Raw genomic sequence first — 22,475 nt, 5'->3', positions numbered from 1 at the left:
ATTTGTTATTAATTCATGTTAAGAATGAATGAACGATCCCTGAACAATACTATCATCATCTAGATATTTCGGGAATCCCATTTTTCCGCAAAAAAAAGTGACAATATATATATTAATTTGACTTTATTTTGATATTTTGACCGGATATCATACTGTTAATCTTGGTGTAATGTAACTTAACATTCCTGTCGGTCGGTGTGCACAGTCGACCTCCACGGTTACCTTCCGCTCAGTCGTCACTAATAACCGGTCCCAGCTTGCTTCGACATAACGCTGAAGGATAATAACTCGACCTAATCCACCACGTCCATGGCCGTTATCCTTTTCTCTTTTAGTAACCCCACCACTCTTTGAAAATTCCGCCTAAAAAGAAAAAGCGTTCTGTCCCCTCTTTTGGGTTTTCAGCCAACGTAAGTAACGTTCTCTTAGCTAACCGCGTTGTTAGCTTGCTATTTAGCATGTTGTTATATTAACTGGGTCATTTAGCGTTTTGTGCCAACAGCCATGCGTGCTAGCTTTAAGAGGTTAAAGATAACGTAAATGTTTTTGGGATTATCACTGAAATAATGAGTAACTGTATTTCTAATGAAAAATTATATCGTATGTTGCTAGGAAGCTAACGCTATATATTATGCTACTGTTACTAACCTATGCTAACGGTCGCAAGTTGATCCGTTACAACAGAAGCTTGGTATTTGGCTAATCGTGCCGGGCCGAAAGTGGAAATGTTGTTATAGCAATTAACTTTCTGAATTCGAAACTGCTAGTCATGATTGCACCAATTCAGTGAACTTCAATCCGGACCATAGTCCGTTCTAGTAGAGGGTAGCATTTTAAACATTAACAAATAGCAATTAAAGAAACTATGTATGACGCATACCCTCCTCCCATTGGCTTTTATCACTCAACATTTGCCTGCTCATCAGTTTGCCAATGTTTCTTCAACACGTAACGTATTTGATTGTACAGACACTGTATAACTGGGGAAACAGCTGATCTCCTGGTCCGAGTTGTTTCTCTGTCGGTGACTGATTACTAAGTGCTCTGTCCTCTCCGGTGCTTCTGCAGGTGTACAACAACTATCCAGAGGATCTAGGGGCAGCTCTCTACCGAGAGCCGTTTGACTTCAACGCAGAGCCACCTTGGGATCCTAGCTGATAGTGGACGAGTTCCTCCCAGGACTCATCCATGTGAGTGAAATAGGTGTGACATTTGAATGCATCCTCTTTGATTGTTTTACTTATATATTTTTATTGTAGACACATATGCAATACACAACCATGTTTGCATTTGTGTCTGTTTGCATGGATACGTATAATTTTGTCTTTATTCAAACTGCGTCATCAAATCTCCTGACAGAAGGAAAAGATGTGTTAACAAGCTGCGTGTCCCAGTTATATCACAAACAGGCTAATATTTATTTTAGATTTAGCATTTCAGATCTATTTCTATCACTTCTATTAAAATAGCATGGCACCAGACTTCTTTTGTCTGCAGTTTTTTTTCTCCTGCTCTCATTTAGTTGCAATAAAGGAGATTATTATTTGGTTATAGATATTAATCCTACTAATAGTGACTACACTTTCAACGTAGTTCTTCTTTCTGCAGTGTAATGTGAACATACTGAATTTACTGTGTATGACCCCGTCATGCGTCATCACTTCTTTCAAATGTTATGAGTGACATAGTTGAGCATTCTCTAAGTTACATAAAGTCTTGGTTGATTTTTAAAAGGATTATAGGGTTGAGTTATCTCCCAACCATTTTTTAACCCGTGTTTCTGCAGAGGACTCGGCGATTGGTAGGCTTCACAATTAAATCAAGGAGTTCTGTTCCTGCGTTTGCATCAGACTGTCTGTCCCATTATTTCTGCATAATATTTCACATACAACCGATCACACTTTGAAAGGGTTTTGGGGAGTAATAAGCATATATTTTGGAGCGATAGCCCCTTCCTTGTCAAACTTGTCAGCAGTAAAGCAGGCTTTCTAGCCACATTGTTAGTCTCCCTATTTAACCTCCCAAAGCTACAGCTATGTCACATATGGTCCAGTCCAGACTGCTGTGCCTTTTGGATGTATTGTGCAACATTATTAAAAGTAAAGTTGTTGCATCAACGCCGCTTGTATTGTACTTTGTTTAATGCCATCAAACAGAACCTTTCACGGGTCCCCAGCTCAGGGATTAATGGTGATTGTTGGGAGTAATTGATGCTAAAGTAAATGAACTCTGTGCCCCAGACTCTATTTTCACAGCGGCTCTTTAGAAGAATAGGCCTCTTCCACAAAGCTGGCCTGCTCCGTGCTCTGATTGGATGCTCCCTGAAAATGACTTGTTTGATTGGGGAGCTCATCAGAAAGCTTTATGTTCCAGCTACTGAGTAAACTCGGGACGACATCAGTGAATGTGCATTATCCAAATATGATTGAATTGCTTTGCTTCTTAGACTTTGTGCATGATGTTGACTTTTCTCATTTTCTTGTACAGTTTGTTGCATAAGTCTAGGACCCCAGGGGCTCGAGTCGGTGCGAGGAAGACCACTTCGTACTAGCCACGTTCTTTATGCCTGTCGGATTAGAAGAAAACGGTTGAGAGGATGAAAGGAATCGCTGATGAACCACAGTATTCTGTCGGTCTACTGGAGGGAGGCACAGCCCTCTGTGATGTGATTGACAATCACATTTACGAACAAACTCTGGTAAGGGGTCTCACCACAACAACATGCACATTCAGCACAAAAACCTGACTTTCTTACTGTCTTAGAAGTGTCTGGAACACCTGTTGTATTGTTTTGCCTAGTTTATTACATGCGTTGTGCATTTTTTCTTATTCATCCACATGTTTGTTTCCTTTTTCCTCAGTCTGAGAAGAATGCATTCTTTGTAGCGGACCTGGGAGTTATAATGAGGCAGCACGTTCGCTGGCGAACCCACATGCCCCAAATTCGACCTTACTATGCTGTCAGATGCAACAGCAGTCCAGCTGTTATTGAAGTTCTTGCTGCCCTAGGAACTGGATTCATTTGTACCAACAAGGTACTCTCTCATACTGAGCATACTGGGTTTTTTTTTTAAAGGAGTTTACTACCCTTATTTTACAGGGTAACAAATACAGTACAGTAGTTTACCACGTCCTTCTCTACTAGAGCAAGTACTAGTACATTTATGTGGATTTATATTGCACAACTCTTGGTCCACAATCTGTAGAATAGATATAGAGGCACCACCAAGTGGTCAGTGCACCTCACTGCCTACCCTTTTATGTGTTGTTTAGCATATATTTTGTCTATAGTATGATGAAATGTCTGTCGACTAGCCCACATGCAGTATATGAAGGGAATACTGTTCTGACTGCGTTTCTTTTGTATTTCAGTCTGAGCTTGAGCTGGTCCAGAGCCACAGTATTCCCTCTGAAGACGTCATCTACAGCGGCGTTTGCAAACAAGTCTCCCAGATTAAATATGCTGCTAAGAACGGCGTTGACCTCCTGGTGTGTGACAATGAAGCAGAGCTGCGCAAGATTTCTCGCTGCCACCCCAATGCCAAGTAAGTGCTTGAGGTGTTAGTCCCAGTGCTAATGATCATGTGACTTGAAAGCTGCTGCTGTTCCAACATTGTTAAGTAATTGGCTTTGTGCGATTATGTCACTTTTTTACAAGTCATTAAATACTATTCATCTGACACGATTAGTCTTGAAATACAGCATGTTGTTTCCAATCTTCTGGCATATTGGGATTGCTAATAACAAAATCATTTGGTGTCAGCTGCAGATATTTTGTGATTTATTGTGCTCACTTCTCAACTCATTCTAGTTGTGTTCCACTTTTATTTAATTCATTTAATTTCTTTTTTTTCTTAGCAAACCCGTAACGGCAATCCTTTTATTTACTTCAGGCTGCTGCTACAGGTTTCAACAGAAGTGTCGAGCCAGGACAATGAGATGAGCATGACTTTTGGCTGTTCCCTCAAGGACTGCAGGCACCTGCTGGAGAAGGCTAAGGAGTTGGGTGTGCAGGTGGTCGGGGTCAGGTGAGGCCTGCAAAGATGCACTGTGTGTGGTTATAAAGCTCTTTGAAGAAACATACAGATGTGTAGAAGGACCACAACAGCTCTCTTTACCTCAGATCTCTGTTAAACTAATGCTTTAGTCCGACCTGCTACAAGGTGCAGTTTTACTCCTTGTGAAGGTGTCAACGTTCGACCATTAACTTCCCTTCTTCCTCATTTCCTCCCCACAGGTCTCACATTTCCAGCACCTGTGAGGATGACCAGGTGTACGTTCATGCCATATCTGATGCCCGTTGTGTCTTTGATATGGGAGTAAGTAATGTTAAATACTGTTACGTTGCACTGTTCAGTTCTGTGTAGAGCTGTGCCGAAGCTTCATATAGTACGTTGACATTCAAATTGTAAATTAACATTTGAATGCTGTGCAGCTTTTTGTTTAGCATTTCTATGCATTCTGTTATTTAAACCTGGTTTTCCTGCACAGCTGCAGATGACGATTAGGCTACATTCATCAGTGTTTCTTCTACAGTCATTCTGCAGGAGCACTGCTAAAAGTGTCACATGATTATCATTTATATCCTCGGCTCTCGTGTTTCACCAAGTGCAATGCTTAGCCTCTACACACACACACACACACACACAGCGGAGCAGAGCAGAGCAGAGACGGGTGGAGTGAAGATAGCTTTGTAGTTACTGGTTACCAATAGACCCGGTGGTGACTGGTATTCTACTATTTGTAGAATTTGATTCCGGTGGTGGCTGAGTAGGATTGTTTCCAACTCTTGTGATCCAAACATTACCAATAACGTCAGAGCCAGAAGTCAAGAAGAAAATGTTTTTGTTTTTGGTTTTTAAATCTAATTAGATATACTGCTTCAATCCATATTCGTTAGCATTCAGCCTTTTCAAATATATATATATATTTACTGTGGTCAACAAACAGTTTACCCTCACACACTGACGAGTTAGATTCATTAAAAGGTTTTTTTCGGGTTTTGAATGAATTAAAAAAATGTATTTAATAAAAAAGACTCACTCATTTTCCCAGTGGGTACATGCCTTGTTCTGTGACTAGCTTTTCTGTTTCTTATTTTCGTGTGTTGGACACTTGTGACAGCTCGAGAAACACTTGTTTGGTAATCACAAGCCTTTGTCTGCCTCAGGAGGAAATTGGCTTCAACATGAAATTCTTGGACATTGGAGGTGGCTTCAGTGGATCTGAGACCCAGCTGGAACTGGTCAGTATCTCATCTGCTTTTTACGCGATGCTAATGAAGGACACACGGGGCACAATACTCTGTAGAAGCGACACAGGGTGAGACATGTGTCATGATATTAAGTTGACTTTACCCGTTGTTCCTGTTTATCTGGCACAATACAAGTGCAAGCATCACCACAATGTCATTTATACTGCATGTAAATCATGTTCTTTTGAAATTACGAGGAGGAAAAAGTAGTGTACGGTTGTATAAATGTTACATCATACAGCAGGTGTAGGACAGCATTTGCGGTAGTGAGAGACCTGATTTTAAATCCCTCTTCAAGGGCAGACAATGTGATTAGATTAAGGAACGTTTTATATGTGATTGTTAAAGGTCTACCCATTTTGGTTCCAAATTTGTCCCGCTGTCATCTCTTCTGCAGATCAATAAAGCAGTCATGTCTATGGTGGACCTATACTTCCCTCCTTCTACTGGAGTTTCCATCATTGCCGAGCCCGGCAGCTTCTTTGTGTCCTCTGCTTTCACTCTGGCTGTGAACGTCATCTCCAAGGAGGCGGTGGCACGGGATCGCCAGGACCACGCACATGGTCAGTGGCATGATATATTCACTCAGGGTGTACATTAGATTAATAAAGATATTAAAGCTGATGTTGATATGACTGCGTGTCTGGAAATTTGACCAAAGTCTAAAGCTGACTCTAGATGGTGCATTTTGATAGCCTCAACAGTCTTATACAGACGACTATGAGGGGGACTGCCATTTGGAATTGGCAACATTACAACTGTAAAAATATAAAGCAGGTGTTACATGAAAGATGCAGCATGTAAAGTCAACCAAAGAGAAGTACGCAAATCATAGTCTTAAACCAAATCTAAGCAGCAAGTTTCAAAGTGTAAAAGGTTTTGTCTGCCATCTCTCTGAACAGACGATCCATCTGCCAACGATGAGCCAGAGTTCCAGTACCACATGAACGAGGGCGTGTACGGATCGTTTGCCAGCAAACTCTCTGAAACACTGATTGCTGCTCCATCTGTTTATAAGGTGAGTCTCAAAGATTCTTAAATGGTTAAAGAAATATTCTTTGTGTCGCCATATACAGTATACACACATTTTGTCTTTAGTTAAATACCTGTTAGTCAAACTTTCCATCCTAATAAATAATCCTCTTTCTTCTCCTCTGACTGAGTAATGATAGATGATGTAATCAATGGGGAAGAAACACTGTGTAATGGGCAATTCATTTCAAGTACACCATTTCATAGTTGTGCTGATATTGCATTTAACCTGAGGACTTTACTGATGATGGAATAACAAACACAAGGCTACAGGTTGTGAGTCAGGACTTTAGGAAGTGCTTGAGTTAAAGGTCTGATATGTCACATTTCTGCATTAAAATGTAAAGGGGGAAAAAATTATTTTAGACTTAAGTTATATATTTTGTTTAGTTGTGTACTTGCATCAACCCTAATGTTTCCAATCATGTTCAAACCCAGAGAAATTAGTATTTTATTCAAGGTGTGTTACAATACGTAACGAAAGCTCTCACCTCCAGTTGATGGAGACTGTTGTGTGTTGGATTACTAAGTAGATCTAATAGATAAATGAACCATAAGTCCCTGCTGTGTGTTAGCAGAACCCATCCCTGGATGCTCCAGTGTTCAGCAGCAGCCTGTGGGGTCCCTCTGGGGATGACCTGGACCAGGTGGTGGAGCACTGCCTGTTGCCTGAGCTCAACGTCGGAGACTGGCTCACGTTCAGCCAAGCAGGGGCCTTCAGTATGGGTCAGCCACTGTGCACCGCCACCGACCCCCCACCACCCCCCGTGTACTCTGTCATCTCCTCTAGAGACTGGTAAGTGGTAAACTGGTCAGTGGTGGAGTTGTTTCTGCAAAATCCCCCCACAAAATATATATATTTTTAAAGAACTGAAAATGTTTTCTGTGCAGATTTTGTCCTTGACTCCTGTTCATTTTCCCTCCACCAGGTTTGAGATGCAGGATATCGGTGTCACCCACGAGGCTACGCTGAAGAACTTCTCTTTGGTTCCTTATTTCCTTGATTCCTGCCAGACAGCGGCTGGTCTGTCTGTCCCAGCTTAGCAATCACCAGACACATGGGAGAACGTTCCTTTACTTGTTCCTGCTGCTAGCTTCCTCTGGTCCACATTCAACTGGGAGGAGCTGAGCCCGCTGTGCAGATATAGCTTGAAATAGCTGCGACCAGACTGAATTCATTCTACAAACCCCAACACAGAGTAAAGTATGTGATTAGTCCGCCGAAACCTAGGTAGATGTTAATTAGTGTGCAACAAAATGGATGACTCCTAAAAGACGGCGGCGTTCTTCCCTTTGCTTTGGGCGTCCCACGGCACTATAGTTTACACTCGTACAGTAGACATGTAATGATTTTAAATGGTTATATTATTTATGTCTTAATTGCTTTTGCCAGTCTTATAAAGTAATCCCAGAGTGAAGCGGTGTATTTAAATGGAAACACAGTTCATAGCTTCATTGCAAGATGTGTATTTATGAGTTGGTTGTATAGTTAATTCAGTGTGACAAGAGCTTGATTTCATTACATGTTGTCCTTCTGGAAACGTGATGAGCGCAGTCTGCTCCGCTTGGTTGAGAAGCTAATGGCTCAGTGTTGTGAGCAGCTTGCTCCCAGAGCAGTGAGGGGCCGGCAGGTAACTGCTATAGCACGACATAGCTTAGCATGTGCTGCAGATGGGACAAGGCAAGTGATGGTGGATGATGAATCAGATGACATGGAATGGGGTTTCTAAAGAAAATAAAAAGTATTTATAATGCTAGAACCATTTTTTGCTTTTTCTGCTCAAAATGTTTATTGAATTTTGTTTTAAAATATTTTTTTTTTTTTAAAATTTAGGACTGTGTTGAAAGAATATTATTCCTCAACTGTGCACAATATCTGTGAAGTTGTCTCCTAATCTGTGTTTAAGGCATGATGGAAAATAACTGCTGTATCTGTGTTTGTCAACATGAACAGTAAAACACCTCACTGACTGGACTGTGAATCCCTGCATCTGTCTTTTATTAATATTCAATTTCTCAGTGAAGCTCTGCTTAAAATGGCTTCATAACAGGACCTGATCCAGTTCTCGTCTTGAATAATGTGATCAAAGACAAACTTTGGTTGGAGGAGCTAAATGTCTCAAGTCCAAACCACATAGCAACTGAACAGCTTTAAAGTCTTTGTCATTACACGGACACATTAAAAAAAAAAAAAAAAAAAAAGTTTAAAGAATTGTACTGTCCCTACAAGAAATGAGGGTTGTGCAAAAGTGTTTTTTATAACAAAATAGATTCTGGCAAGGCATAAAAGAACAGTATGTAACATCACGCGTTCATTTGTAAATCAACTTGATATTTTCAGTGTAAATGGGAGGGACGCAGTAGTTTGAAGTCCAATGTAAACAACCTCATCACCTCGATCTCACTCGACTATAATCATTAAAGGAGCTGTTATTGGCCGACTGGTGACGTGTAGAAACCAGGAACACGCTGCTCTGCTGGACTCACAAAGCCACATTCAAATGTCTTCCCTTCGGTGTCTCATCAGGACGCCTCAGAGGGAGTTTGTCGAGGACCGACTCGCGGAGGCAGTGCGGTCAGCGGACTGGTTGACCTTTAATGCCCAGCGGGGCGCCCTCCTCGCGCTAGGTGCCGCCGGGCGTGCTTGGCGAGGTGGTCGCTGCGCATGAAGCGGCTGAGGCACGTGGGACAGGCGAACCTTTTCTCCCCCGTGTGGGAGCGCCGGTGGCGAGACAGCTCGTCGGATCGAGCGAACCTCCTCTCGCAGCCCTCCCATTTGCACTTGAAGGGCTTCTCACCTGTTGGAACACAGCCAGTGATGAGCAGTTTGTTTTCATCACAGCATCGAGAAAAGTGACTTTTTCTTTATTTGTATAGGTGTCAAATCATATTAAAATCCTTACCCGTGTGTGTCCTCATGTGGGCCTTGAGGTGGGAGCTCTTGAAGTAGGTCTTGCTGCAGTCCTCACGGGGACAAACATGAGTGCGTGCACGGGACACTTCTGGAGGCGGTGGGTTTGGTCTTTGATCCGACGAAGCGCGACCGGGCGCGGGGGCGATGGCTGGCAGCTTGGCGCCGACTGGGGTCACCAGCGCTGGCTGGACGTAGAGTGTGGGGACACCTGGCTGGGAGACGAGGAGCATCACGGGGCCTTTTGCCACCTGGCCCCCCAGGAGGAAGACGTGGGCAGGAGAAGCTTGTGCTCGCTGTTGTAGTGCGATGGTGGTTGCTGATGGGATTGAGATCAGGTGTCGCTGCTGCCCGTCAGGGGCCGCGACAGCAGAGGAAGGACAGGAGACGGGGAGGATCTGGCAGTAGATGGGCACAGGAGAGACCCCGGAGACAGCCTGAGATGTGATTGATTTGTCATCGGGGCCTAACGGACTCACCTGGGTCTGGCTGCCTTCAGCCACGTATGGCAAAGTCCCATTAAAAGATTTGGCTGCACAAGAGTCGGACTGCATTACAGTACCGTTCAGCCCGCATTCGGAGATCAAATCTGTTTTAAAGCGCTTTGTATGAGTGAGTCCGTCCTCCCTGGAGACGCGATGGACGACGCCATCCGAGGTGTGCTGGATCACACTGGTGCACCGGAACCGGTGCTGAGGAGCGGCGGCGGCGGCGGTGCCCATGTGCAGGCGAGTCTCCTCCGTTGGCCGCCGGCTCGGACTTCCAGCTGCTGCAGGTGGATGTGAGGTCGCCGCTGAGGGGGAATGGGTGGCCTCGAAGCTGGGTGGACTGTATGGCGGCGTCATGCACTGAAAGGAAAGGAGGGTCACTAAGTATTTTATCGACAAACTCAGTCTTGCAAAATTTGTATCTTCTTTTAAAGCAGTCTTGTCATACGGCCTTCTTAAAATGTCATTTTAAGCTGTGTGTGCATCTTTATATGTTTACATTTGTTGGTATTTTATTAGTCTTATTTTCCTCCTTCCTCCACTGTTTACTTGGATATTCTTGTTGTTTTTCAAGCAGTTTAATTTCCTCTGCCATTTTTTACAAGCGGATATTAAAATGACACTTTTGCTTGAAAACCAACATTTCCTAAAGCCGCAAGATCTGTGTTCAGTGTGCCTTCTAGTGCTTTGCCAAGGTTTGCCCAGAAAGGTCTCATGGACACATAAACCAGTGATCTGCTTTCCACACACTGCAGGTAAAAAACCTTAACCCTTACCGGAGGAGAGTTCCGTAGCGCGGCAGACCCAAAGGGGACAGAGTCGTCCTCTGAGCAGTCTGAAGATGGAGTCAAGGGCCGGCAGTGTCTGACCCTGAAGCCCCTGGTCTCCCAGTGCTTAGTCATGGACATCAGAACCTCCACAGCCTCCATGTCACCTGCACCCAAAGGAGCCGGCTGGAATTCACTCTGGATGTCTGAGTGGAGCTCCTCAACTTCCATATTGCAACTCTTGTTAAAAAAAAAAAAAAAGAAAAGAGAGAAAAAAAATGAGTATAACACAACACAACATGGACTGGTTGTTTCATTTTAATCATACATCTTCAATATATGACATGCTGTTACTCTGGGAAAATTACATAAACCACAGATTGTGTACATTATGTGAGCAGACACACACACACTGTGATCAAAGCCTCAAAGCTTACTGATTAAGCCATTCGTCAAAATATACAGACTATGTAAAGGTTATCATGTGAAGTGAGCATGATCAGCTGCTGCTCTTCAGCACCAGGGCCCTTTCACCTACTTCTCTGGTGGGGGGAGGACAAAAACACCAACTGTGCTGCTTACACAAACCGTCAACCCCTCCCTGACCCGAGCACACAGACACACACACAGAGACAACACACGCCTCCTGAGTAACCATCAGTGGTGAAGCTGGTGGTAAATGAATGACCTCTGACCTAGATAGAGGCTGCGCTGCTAAACAAGGCTTGACAACCGTCATTAGACATGAAACAAACAAATGTCACTGTCGAAATAAACCCTACTCCGGAATATTGTATTTATATTTCTTTCAAGCAATTCTCGTTGTATATGAATGGCGAAGTGAAAAGTGTATGTACTTACATCTTATGTGGGTCTGTGTGACGTGTGTTACGGAGCCCGGTTTCACTGCTCAATAGCGCAACTCGTCTTTCCGTCTCTCGTGAGCACTTCAAACTAAAATTTGAAGTTTCTCCAGTTTTCACCCTCGGCCTCCCCCCTCCGCTCCCATTCATCCGTTTCAAACGCGGTGGGGGGTGAAACAACGGGGCCCCGGATCAACGCCTCGGCCAATGGGACGCAAAGGTGTGCTGGGTGCCGACCAATGGGAGGGCGACTCGGTGCGTGATCGGGGGCTGACGGCGCCGTGGAGGCAGCGTGGTACACAACAGCATGGGCGTGTGAAAAAAAACATTCCTGATTACGCGCGCCTCCCCCCCTCCCCCACCACCACCACCACCACAAACACACACACACACCATCGTCTTGGATGAGTCACTTGATGTCACCGTCTTCATAAGGAGGAGCAGACACACACCTTCAATGACTAATCAGACTTTGCAGAGATGAAACTGAAAAACAGATGCTCTGTCATCATCTGCTGGCCGGATGTAGATTCTAAATAAATCATCACAATACATTTCAAATACTTCCCACTTTTCCCAGAAATGTATTAGCTAAATCTGGAGTGCAGGTGGAACAAACTCTCCCTAAAGTTTGATGTGTCATTGGCTGAATATAAATACATTGCCACTGTGTATTGCCAGAACTTGTCTCCAGAAATAGCATAAAGTTGTTTGGAAGTATTAGCTGTTCATCTGATGATATTAGATGTGTTGTAGGTCGGGAAGCTGCTGTTTTGGTTTGTTTTTGATATGATGTCATACAGTAGGCATGAGCCCATTCCTTCAGAGAGCTGTAACTCCACTGAGGATATATGTCAATAATAGCTTAGAAATAAACTTAATTTATTTGGCAATTTCACCAAAAAACAACAACAATCAAATGAAAGTAGACTGATGCAAAACAATTAAAAGACAAAAAAGGAACAAAATGTGTTAAAATATGTGACATAATAGCAGAATGAATATCTTTAAGGGATTTATAATAATATTTGATTATTAGCCTGAAAGGGTCACACATGTTGCAATAGACAGGGGGGACTCATTGTTAAGCATTTTGAACTGATTTAGACCCTAATAAAAAGTCCCAGTGAATTCAGTAGCAACTTGAGTATCTGAATCAGTCCATGTGAGAAGGATTTATTTTATTATTTCCTCTAAAAAATCCATTTCTCATTTGGTACAATGGAAGAGGCGTCAACTAGCTCCCAGTGACTAAATTCTTGAAGTTAAACTTGAACTGACCTCACACTTTGTGAACTTTTTTTCTTCTTCCTGTTTAAAGTCGACTGCTGTGTCCATCGTTGGGCTTCTTGTCCCCTGTGGGTGAAAGAGGTCGGCCGACAGGAGGTGGCCTCCGGCAGCCCTCTGGATTAGGTAAGTGTCAGCTGTCTAGACCTTCCTGCACAGCACAGACAACCAGGACAAAAGGCCGGCTGGAGACTCACAATGGAGAAATACACACACAGACATGCAGCACTTTGACTGAGTCTGGCGCTGTGGGACGTTCCTCAAAAGCGTATCCAGGAATGTGTCGCTGGAAGAGCGGAGAGTATGCAAGTGAAATAACTTCAGTCCATATCTCTAAAGTATTTACATCTTGACATCTTGATTACAGCTTTCAGCATCCTAAGTTTAAAATGAAACCATTGTTCACTTTGGTTCTGCTTTCTTGAGGAAGTGCCTCTTATTTATCAATGTATGTACTTAATTAATATTTATAGTGTTAGTACAGAGAATTGTGCGATAAGATAATCGCTTTTTAATAAAAACTTTTTTCACTCTATCAGCCTAATTGACAACAAACTAAACAATACAAAATGAATATTTTTAGGAAATTCCTGCACTTTTAATTTCTCTGTATGAAAGATAAGAGTGTTTTGTCATATGGCAGCTTCACAGTACATGAGAACAATGTTACCATTGTACGTTTATTGTGTTGATATATTACATTGTTATTCACAATCTAATTCTATATTTTCAGACTCTTGAAGAATTTCACATTTTTATATGTGCCGTATATTAAATATATAAAACATTCTTGAATGTTTATGCATAAAGAAAACACACCAAATATGTTACTTTCTGTGCATCTTCACAACGCTTTGTTCACATCCTTGTTTGTAACATGTTCCAGTGTTGAATTGACTCATAGATATATCAGATTGTACTGAGTCACTCCACCAGTTTCACACATAAAAGTCCCTTTACTAAGAGCCTGTGAGAACAGCTGTAGTGTCTTCTGTGGCTCTAAACAGCACTTTATGTGTGTCCCACTTGTTTATTTCAAATGACCTTTTATGCATTTAAATACTTTTATGTCTAAACACTTAAAAAAATGTATTTGTCATTTTAAATGTAAAATATTTTCCAGTTATTATTCATCTGTTGAAATTCTTTAAATTACACTTAAAATGTAAGTCCAAAAAGCATGCTTTCTTCCTACCACTTTTATTTATTTTATCTGTAAAAGGATGGTTTTCTGTTTTTATATATTTTTAAATGTACTGAACTTTGAGCTACATAGTCTGTAGGAAGTGTGCTATACTAATAAAGATCTTGACTCACATTATGGAAAACTAGCTTTTGCTACACTGATCCTGACCTTGTTTTTTTTTCCTTTTTCTTAAATCTGTCTCTCACGAGTCCCCCAACCTTATGGGTGAGTGTTCCTTTAAACTGATGTACTATAATGACGGGACTCATTCAAATGTTTGGCTCTATTAAAGATAAGATTTCACCAAAAACTCAAGACTTAGAGCTCCATTCATCCATTTTCTTTGGTCACTTGGGGGCAGCAGAACACGCTAAAAACATGCAAATCGCCTTCTTGTCACCTCATCAAGGCGCAGACAACTGCTGATCGACGCATTGCTGGCGGACACACAGCAGCATTAGCACTTATCTGAAGTTATGTATCGGACAACTTGACAAATCGTGAAAAAAACCGATAATCTATTGTCAATATAAAATCATTGATTTGTGTCATGTTGCATCGCTGTCTTTTAATGTGTTGTACTAAAATCAATGCGTGTTCTAGCATGGTTCAGTCTTGTATTTTTCCATAGGATTATCGGGCTCCTAACGTTGCAGGAGTGAGTGGTCATGGCACAGAAGAGCACATTTGTATCTTCTGGTCTTTTGGCCAGTCACGTCGTCCTAGTTTTAAAAGCGTGATGCAGTGGGGACCTATTCTTGGCCGGCCTTAACTAGTTACAATAGCCCAGCTCTTTTGAGCAGAACTTTACAACATCCTCAATGGACAAATGGATTCTGTTAGGATCTTTAGTGGCAGCATGGCCCCAGACATTACGGCTTTCTACGCAATGTCGGCCAATTTTCTAGCAGTGTTGTGAATGGCAAGCGAGACTAGGCCAACAAGGACTCACTGTTCTCTTTTGCTGTCACAGAAATGGACTTTTGTCTCTCTCCTCTTATGAGACAGCAGCCGGGAACAGCTCATTACAGGCCAGGGAAATGGCCTTTAAGCTGCGTTTGCATCTGTTTGAAGCATGAGGGTTTTCACCTGGACTGACCTGGTGTTAATTAACAGGCAGAGTTACCCCCCCATGGCCGGTCCTGCCCTGGGACCTGTAATGATATGTCCCAGCCAGCACTAAGAGGAGTTATTTAAAAGTCTTCCTCTCTAGCCGGTGATCGTGTTGCCTCACTGGGAATAACCTATACCTCTGCTTGTTGCCCTGACTGACAGGAGCTGCTGCTGGTCAACTGGTCTACGGTTTAATAAGTTATCAGCGGTGAGGGTTGAGCTTCTGCCTCTCTTGTTTTTTGACTTGGGAGATGTGACACACTAAAGTACATTTCACAACAGCTCAGAAACTTCACTAATTACCTCATTAAGTAGAATCTATTGTGTTTTGTATGCATGTTGACTGATTTTCTAAAGCTACAAACCCACTAAGCTCTGTTGACAGAGCAGTTTTCCTGGCTCCAACTCTTTGGACACGTATTCTTCAACACCAGAGGTCATTTGATAACCCAGTGCCCAACCACCTAAAAATAGCTTGGGAGATTTCTGGGGTTTTGTTTGACTTCACCCTTTTTTTCTTTTTGCAGGGCAGAGGAACTGGTTTCATTAACCTCTGTGTTGAACTCAGTAAACACAGAGAAAAAAGCCTAACCCTAAGCTTTTTGTCTCTGCTGGTTACATGACGTGGCATTTGTAGCAGAATAAAGGCCAAACGATCAAATAAAAATAGACAGTTTTATTCCAAATAATGATATCTGCAATATTGCCCATTATTTTAACTTAGATATCATAAGAACAACAATGCATATAACACTGAAGTATTGTGTGAGTAAATTAAGATTTCAGACGTACAACTGTTACGAAACATTTATTCCGTTTAAGTCCTGACAATGTGAACTGCAGGCAAGACTAGATAAAAGAAAAGTTCATACATCAGTCGTTTTGGTTAAAAATAGGTTATACTCTTTGCATTGGCTAAGAAGGAACTCCAGATGACAGTAAATGAGGAACCTGACCTATGGCACTCAAAATGTTCTCTCTGTGTCATACTGCATTTCATATTATCTTGACATCCACTTTGATAAGAAACCTCTCACTTTCAGTTCCAGATGTTGAGGCCATTTCTTTAACAGCTTATTTCTATACAGAAATATTTGACAAATGGATGTAAAGGTCTGGAGCTACCTTTATAATGTATATACCACTATGTGCCCGAATGCACATGTCCAACTCTCAAATACTCTGCTGGATTTCTGGGACTGATTCGGATCTCATTGTGAAAGGTAAACCCTGCCATCTGCTGGTGTGGAGAGACAAAGGCTTTTATTGGATTAGGCTGTAGGTGAAAAAAAGAAAACTACAACCAAAGATTAGCTGCACATCCTTTTGATTTTGGGTTACATTCAAATGTACAATATCTACTATCTTCTTCGACTGTTTTTTTTATTTTGCTTAACAAACTGACCACGGTGAGGGTGTTTTTCCAAAGTTCTATTGTAGCTACTAAAAAAAGACTTGTGCAAGCACAAGAAATACAAAACTCATTCTGGATGATCACTTTATTTTAGCATGTCATCCTGTTCCATACTCCATCATTAAAAACCTCTTTCTTTCTTGAGTAACATAAAAGGATTACAACTCGCATTGTGTTGTGTATTGTTGTAAAATAGGTGGGCCAGTTGTAACTCTTACATCCAGGGCACAGGCCCAGAACAGCCACACAAAGTAGACTTTTTTACTTTTTTGTCAGTTTTACACGCTTGAGCCTTCAATTTGTATTATTATTCTGAATCAGGGGAGCATGCTTGCACCACTGCTGCTTAAATCATTTCCAGGATTTAGATGATGTGGGGATATTAGACTTTTACAAAGTCTTTAATGGGAGTGAGCCCAGCGTGAAGAGACTTCCAGCTCTCTCCCCTTTGTAGAGCTCAGACCTGAGTTGGTTCAGTTTTAAATATAATTCTAGTGTAAGAATAGAAGCATTAAATTGAGGGTTGTACATGATTTATTTTTCCATTCCCAGAGTAATGCTGACAGTATGCCAAGTATAACCTCGTAGTTCCCTTAAGATTTGGTGACATAATATTAGGCCTAAGTCTTAGTTGGTGGATACTCCTTTTTACCAAAAAACACCATCATTCACCATTTGTATTTAGCAATATGATACAATTTTTCATTCCACAACTACAGAATTAAGGTCTGTATTCAGATACAATTTTGAGCACTTCATAAGCTTACATTACATGTTAACGTTAAGTGAACCTAATGGTTCATCCATGATGGTAAAAATAAGCATGTTTAAATATTTACTGTACTGGTTTGTAACTGCACAAACTATTCTCGTTTTTATTATTTAGACATGAGAACCCGAAAAGATCACTATTTTATTTGAGATCCTATTGTCTTTGCTTTTTTTTGCATTGTAGGCTATTGTCTTAGCTGGATAAGAGTCCTGTCCCTCGCAATACTTAATCCTTTCTTTGGCCTTTGTGAAACAATAATGGACCTGAAAATGACTGCAGGTGCATGCAAATGCAAACAACCACAGACGCATCGGCCGAACTGGCTGAGAACAAAGACGTTGGAGTGTGAAAGTGTAGTATTTTGTGATTACAGTAGTCTTGCCTTTCTTCTTGAGGCCAATCCCGTCCAATTTAACACATTTCCTGTTTGTGCTCGGGGTCCAACCAGCGGAGTGGTTGCATGTGCACTAATCAACACACAGAGAAGAAGCTTGCTAGAGTTAAGATGGCGGCATGTGGGTGAGGAGGCTGGGATCTAAACTCGAAGGTTTTCGCCATTAAACGATTCCTATGAATCCACTTATATACAGTAATCGAAAGAACAACAATTTCCACATCGTTCACACGTCTGTGTGTGATTTTGGATTGACCCCATGACATCTATACACTTCGTGGTTCACCCGTTGCCGGGGACCGAGGATCAGCTCAATGACAGGTATTTTGTTGCGGCCCGTGGAAAAGAAGCATTTTAATCAGTACTGACGTGCGGGGTATGGTATATAGTATTCGATATTGTCATTACGACCGATGTTGAGATTGTCATGCGTGTTCAGTCGGGTTTAAATAATTTAAATGACCCCCCCCAAGGGTTGAAACAAGGCCCGGCATCTTGAACAATCCTCGTTAGCCTGCTGCTACCTAAACAGTCGGTCCAGTGCTAGCTCGATGCTAACCCATTAACTGGCCATCGTACGAATAACGTTAGCTAACACTAGCGGGCTGTTTCCTTGCTTCTCTGGAAGGATTGGCTCACAGTCAAAGTTGAGATAGACAATGCGGGTTGGGGGATGGGAAAAGAGAGGGAAATAAGGCTCGTAAAACACAACGTTGTTGAAAAGATACGAGTTTTCGTGTTCAAATCACACATGCACTCATTTGACGTGTGTCAGTGTTTATTTTGTGGGTGCCTCGTTGATTATCATGATCAATGAAGTAGCTAACGTCAGCTAACGGATAGCTAGCTGCTAATGCTAGCAAGCTAATTCGCTGCCACGCTCTTGACAAAGCCAAATATTTGTGTTTCGTGCTCTTTTGTGGAATTGTATTATTCGAACGTTTAAAGGCACAATTTACTCGCTAGCAACGTAGGAAACAATGTTTTCACAATTGTCCCTTTTGAACATCGCGTACCCAGATAAATATCTAAAATATGCAGCGAGGCACAGTTAGCAACATTGCATTCACATTAATCCTGTTATCTACTTTAGTAAGGGGACCAGCCGAGGCTTATAAAGTGTTTGTTATCGATGCTGGACTCATCAGCATTCACGTGATCACACACTTCATTTCTTCACTGTTACCCAAATACCTAGAGCATACTCGGGACAGATAATGCAATTGCACACAATATTGTTAGTAGGGACATGCTGCTGGCATGCATCACACTGCGTTTAATGGAGCTTCTTTAGGAACATTTTTTGAAACTGAAGAGATCATGGGACAGCAGTAGTTTGACAAAATGTCCAGGAAATTGTGTGCGACCTGTATTTTTGGCCGAACATGTGATTTATGATAAACCTATTTATATCATCCATTGAGATTGAACTGATTAATGAGCTGTTAATGAGGTTGAGAAGTGTTTTTAGAATGACCTTGGGATTAAGAACTGGGTATAGGCTCAGAGGATGTGAATGCTTTTTGCAGGTTGGTGTACTGTCTTAACTCTGGGGGTCCAGCTGTTGGTTTGATTGACAGGAAAGCCTGGTTACTCTGCTGGTTATTGGAAAAAGTTACTCAAACATCCTGGTGGTTTGGACCATTGATTCCTTAAAGAGGTCATGGCTGTTTCATCCCCAGGCATGCATGCCATTGCATACTACAGTCACCATGTGCTGCTGGGAGGCCCCCTCCTCTCCCTTCCCCATGAAGGAACTTGCAGTTGTCAAAGCAGATAAGTGCCTCTATCTGAAGTTAAAAGGCTTGATCCAGCTTGGCTTATTTGAAGCGATTGCCTGGCATGAACATCCGGTCAGATTTCCTCAACCACATGCCAGTGGTTTGCTTGACCTAGCTGAGGTCTGCTTTGACACGTAAGTCTAGCACGGTGGAATAGCAAGTAGCGCAATGGATGTTTAATACATTTTTTGCTGTGCTTTAGTGAGACTTGTTTTAAATTGGTCATTGGGGAGGGTAGACTTTATCTGTGCTAGAGTGGTGCCATTTGTTTGATGGGTGGGTTAACGAATGACTGACCTGGATGCTGCGTGAGTACATTTCTCTTACCTCCCTGTAGTGTTTGCACTGCTGTATGGGCTCTTAATGTGATTCTGTATTGTGAGGAGAGTTCTACCGTTACCATTTGCATCTCAGACAATTTCTAGAGATTTTAAATTGTTTTGTCAGTGCGAGGGCACACTTCATTAAGCAGTGGAATACATTTACATTCTGCTTAGGTTATATGCCTACGTGGACAACATTTTTGAATGCTTGTTTTTTGTGTAATCATGAGCATTATGTATATATCAGTATCTTAAGACCTACAACTGGTATTAACATGTAAATTGTGTTTAAATTGTACACATGATCCATAACTGCACTGCATTTACATTTCCCACTGAGGATGAGTTTTCGCCTTCTTGCCTTCTTGCGTTTCAGTTCGGTCACTCATCACTACAAGTGCCCCAATGCTTCTATATCTGTGTGTAATGACAGACCACATGTGGAGGAAACGGTTTGCAGAAGTATAAATTCAAGATGACAGCATGGAACAAATGGGTTGAAGAGTTGAGAGTTGATGTATGTGTCTTGACACTAGACACGAATCAGGATGCAATACATCTCAGACCACATATGTGGTTAAGCATGTTCGGTAAATAGAAATCCTTCACAAATAATTGAATGTATAGTTTTTGGGTATATTTCGGTGCATTATGTGTTATTTTGGCTCAACACTTGCTTCGCACTATTTAGTGAGGTGGGGGGAGATATTTTGGGTGGCAGGGGTCTCAGAAGTAGCAGTCCTATTCATTTTCTGCATGGACAATGTTAGGTCAGTAGCAGACATGATACTTCATGGCATGGATGAACATGAAACAGTCTGGATGGATTCATCAGTATAAAAGAGACAATCTTCAGGAAAAACAAAACTCCCAAAACTCATTTTTAAATTGATAAAAAGACGAGGAGCATCGTAGTGAGACACGTCAAACTACTGAACATACAATTCTCTTATTCTAAAAATCTTTTTATAACTTTGGAAACTGTTTTATAAATCACTTTTGGACTCTGGATTATTTGTGGATCAATGCAGTCACCTAATGCTGTGACAAAGTGTTTGAAATATCTCTGACGGGCCTCACGTTACTCCGAAAATTGAAATTGTCATCGATGACCAGAGCTAAAGGCTTCTGTACGGCTTCCTCAGAGGTTTCATTACTGGCATCATCAGATTAGTTTCGCAGCCACTTTGGGCTGTCACCTCTGCTCTGATATCCTGCCGTTAGTCAACCATATGTCACAGCTGATGAGGTGAAACAATCCCCTCTTTTAAGCCATTTTGTCACCATGGAATCATTTGATACTGTCGACTGAACTGAAAGAATGTTTGTTTAAGTGACTCATTCTACATGTCTGGGGATTCCTACGCTTTACCAGATAAATAGCCAAGATGCACACGAGTTGAAGCCATTTGAAAAGCATCTTAATGGTGTGTGTTAGGGTAAAATGTTGACAGTTAAATCTGATGAAATAAACATGGTTTGCGCGTCAGTGGCTCATGTTTTAAAGTATATTCCAGCCTTGCATTTCTGAATTGCAAACATTAATCTGCATTAATTGGTTCTTAAACTGGTTTTACTTGCATTGACAGTGTTCTTCTTCTTTTCAGGCTCCGGGAAGTCTCGGAGAAGCTCAACAAATACAGCTATAACAGGTAAGTTTGTGTCAACATTGGAACACTGCTTTTGTCTAATTTGATCAATTGTTGTAAACGGGATGTTGTTTTATAATCATTCTTTATATCATCTCATTTGTCTTTGTACTTTTTCCCCCCTTTTCGAATGCAGTCATCCACACCTCAGTCTGCTGGAGCAGGCCACCCTAAAACAGTGTGTTGTTGGTCCAAACCACGCCGGATTTCTCCTTGAGGTAATGCTTCGAGACATTACATCATGAGCATTAATGAAACACTGGATCTAGAGTGTATGTTTAATGTTCATTTATTGCCCACTAAAACAGTTCAGTATAATATGGAGATTTCAGTTCAAACCCGGTCACTATCATCACATGACCTCTGACTTTGCTATAAAACACTTGGTCACTTGCTTCTTTTATTTCATGGGTGGACTGGATTTGATGGATTTGATGTGTTGTTTGTATTCAGGACACCACCCCAGTCGCCAAACCAAATCGCACGTTAGTCTGGAACCTCATTTCATTTTTGATTTCCAAGACGTGTTATCAATGTGCGTAGACCAAAATAACCCTGGACGCAATTGGATAGACCTACAACCAATCAAAGCAACGAAACATTTGACGCAGTGCTGAGTAAGGAACCAATGACACTAGAGTAGGCAGAGATGAGCCTCAATTTAGTAAATGAGTGCGTTAAACTTCTGCCAAATCCTGTCCGATGTACAGAAAACACAGCTTTCTTCTCAAGGAGCAAAAACGTACGTCCAAGTTCTTTCAATAGTGACAAGATAGCGGCTTCAACCGAAAGTTCCACATCAGCTGCAACCATCTTGGTTGTTTTAGTAAATTCCTTGAACGTCCTCTTTGCGTTCTTCATCTTCAACGCGCCCCATATTAGCTAAGCGGTTGCGATCGGCTCGTCAGAACTTGCTTGGAATCTGTCCAAAGCGGAGGGGGACCAGAGCAAATAAACACGAGCTCGCCGATTCGTCTGCTTCCCAGGCAAACTTCAATTAGGCTAGTGAGGTTTGAACAGGGCTACAGACACACCGAAGAGGCATGCAGCCATTGACCTCCTTTGTTTATTTGAGCTTTTGACAGAAATGTCAGTGAACTGGGGCATGCAGGTGGAAGTGTGTTCCGGATGAGTGTGGAGTTAACACACACAGTTCATCTTAAAGTCTAATCTAATCTAAGTAATGAATTATATCTTCCCGTATACAGCACCGCCGACATGTATACTCTGATATGCACAGC

General features: G+C 41.9%; 3 protein-coding genes across 20 annotated transcripts in view; 2 read left to right on the top strand and 1 right to left on the bottom strand.

Moving 5' to 3' along the window:
• The first annotated feature begins 186 nt into the window (after positions 1 to 186).
• LOC142955111 (antizyme inhibitor 1-like) lies at positions 187 to 8,268 on the top strand. 3 transcript variants are annotated; one of them, XM_076096481.1, is made up of 12 exons: positions 187 to 410; positions 1,069 to 1,190; positions 2,488 to 2,698; positions 2,862 to 3,035; positions 3,373 to 3,545; positions 3,894 to 4,028; positions 4,238 to 4,319; positions 5,171 to 5,245; positions 5,652 to 5,817; positions 6,157 to 6,272; positions 6,862 to 7,082; positions 7,216 to 8,268. In XM_076096481.1, exons 3-12 carry the CDS (start codon positions 2,597 to 2,599, stop codon positions 7,328 to 7,330), a joined length of 1,359 nt encoding a protein of 452 aa, XP_075952596.1. In that variant the 5' UTR covers positions 187 to 410; positions 1,069 to 1,190; positions 2,488 to 2,596; the 3' UTR covers positions 7,331 to 8,268. The 3 variants fall into 3 exon arrangements, with proteins under 3 accessions (XP_075952596.1, XP_075952597.1, XP_075952598.1); XM_076096482.1 differs by having other exon boundaries at positions 1,069 to 1,203; XM_076096483.1 differs by having other exon boundaries at positions 189 to 410; positions 6,865 to 7,082.
• LOC142955112 (Krueppel-like factor 10) lies at positions 6,751 to 12,656 on the bottom strand. 2 transcript variants are annotated; one of them, XM_076096484.1, is made up of 4 exons: positions 12,597 to 12,656; positions 10,462 to 10,692; positions 9,190 to 10,045; positions 6,751 to 9,084 (listed from the first exon to the last, which is right to left on the bottom strand). In XM_076096484.1, exons 1-4 carry the CDS (start codon positions 12,651 to 12,653, stop codon positions 8,882 to 8,884), a joined length of 1,347 nt encoding a protein of 448 aa, XP_075952599.1. In that variant the 5' UTR covers positions 12,654 to 12,656; the 3' UTR covers positions 6,751 to 8,881. The 2 variants fall into 2 exon arrangements, with proteins under 2 accessions (XP_075952599.1, XP_075952600.1); XM_076096485.1 differs by lacking the exon at positions 12,597 to 12,656 and adding an exon at positions 11,314 to 11,450 and having other exon boundaries at positions 6,787 to 9,084.
• Positions 12,657 to 17,562: 4,906 nt separating this feature from the next.
• ubr5 (ubiquitin protein ligase E3 component n-recognin 5) overlaps positions 17,563 to 22,475 on the top strand; it is a 31,774-nt gene continuing 26,861 nt past the window's right edge. For 7 of the 15 annotated variants that reach the window (XM_076096549.1, XM_076096556.1, XM_076096548.1 and 4 more), the window contains exons 1-4: positions 17,563 to 17,802; positions 19,962 to 20,175; positions 21,193 to 21,237; positions 21,371 to 21,452. In XM_076096549.1, coding sequence (XP_075952664.1) covers positions 20,105 to 20,175; positions 21,193 to 21,237; positions 21,371 to 21,452 — 198 coding nt within the window. In that variant the 5' untranslated portion in view covers positions 17,563 to 17,802; positions 19,962 to 20,104. The remainder of the gene's footprint in view (positions 17,803 to 19,961; positions 20,176 to 21,192; positions 21,238 to 21,370; positions 21,453 to 22,475) is intronic. The other 8 variants (XM_076096558.1, XM_076096557.1, XM_076096550.1 and 5 more) reach the window with 3 other exon arrangements.

Source organism: Anarhichas minor, unplaced genomic scaffold, assembly GCF_050575085.1.
Source record: "Anarhichas minor isolate MPS153535 unplaced genomic scaffold, ASM5057508v1 ptg000022l, whole genome shotgun sequence".
NCBI lineage: Eukaryota > Metazoa > Chordata > Actinopteri > Perciformes > Anarhichadidae > Anarhichas > Anarhichas minor.
Note: the sequence above shows the minus strand (reverse complement) of the source record. Positions and strands in the feature narration are given on the sequence as shown.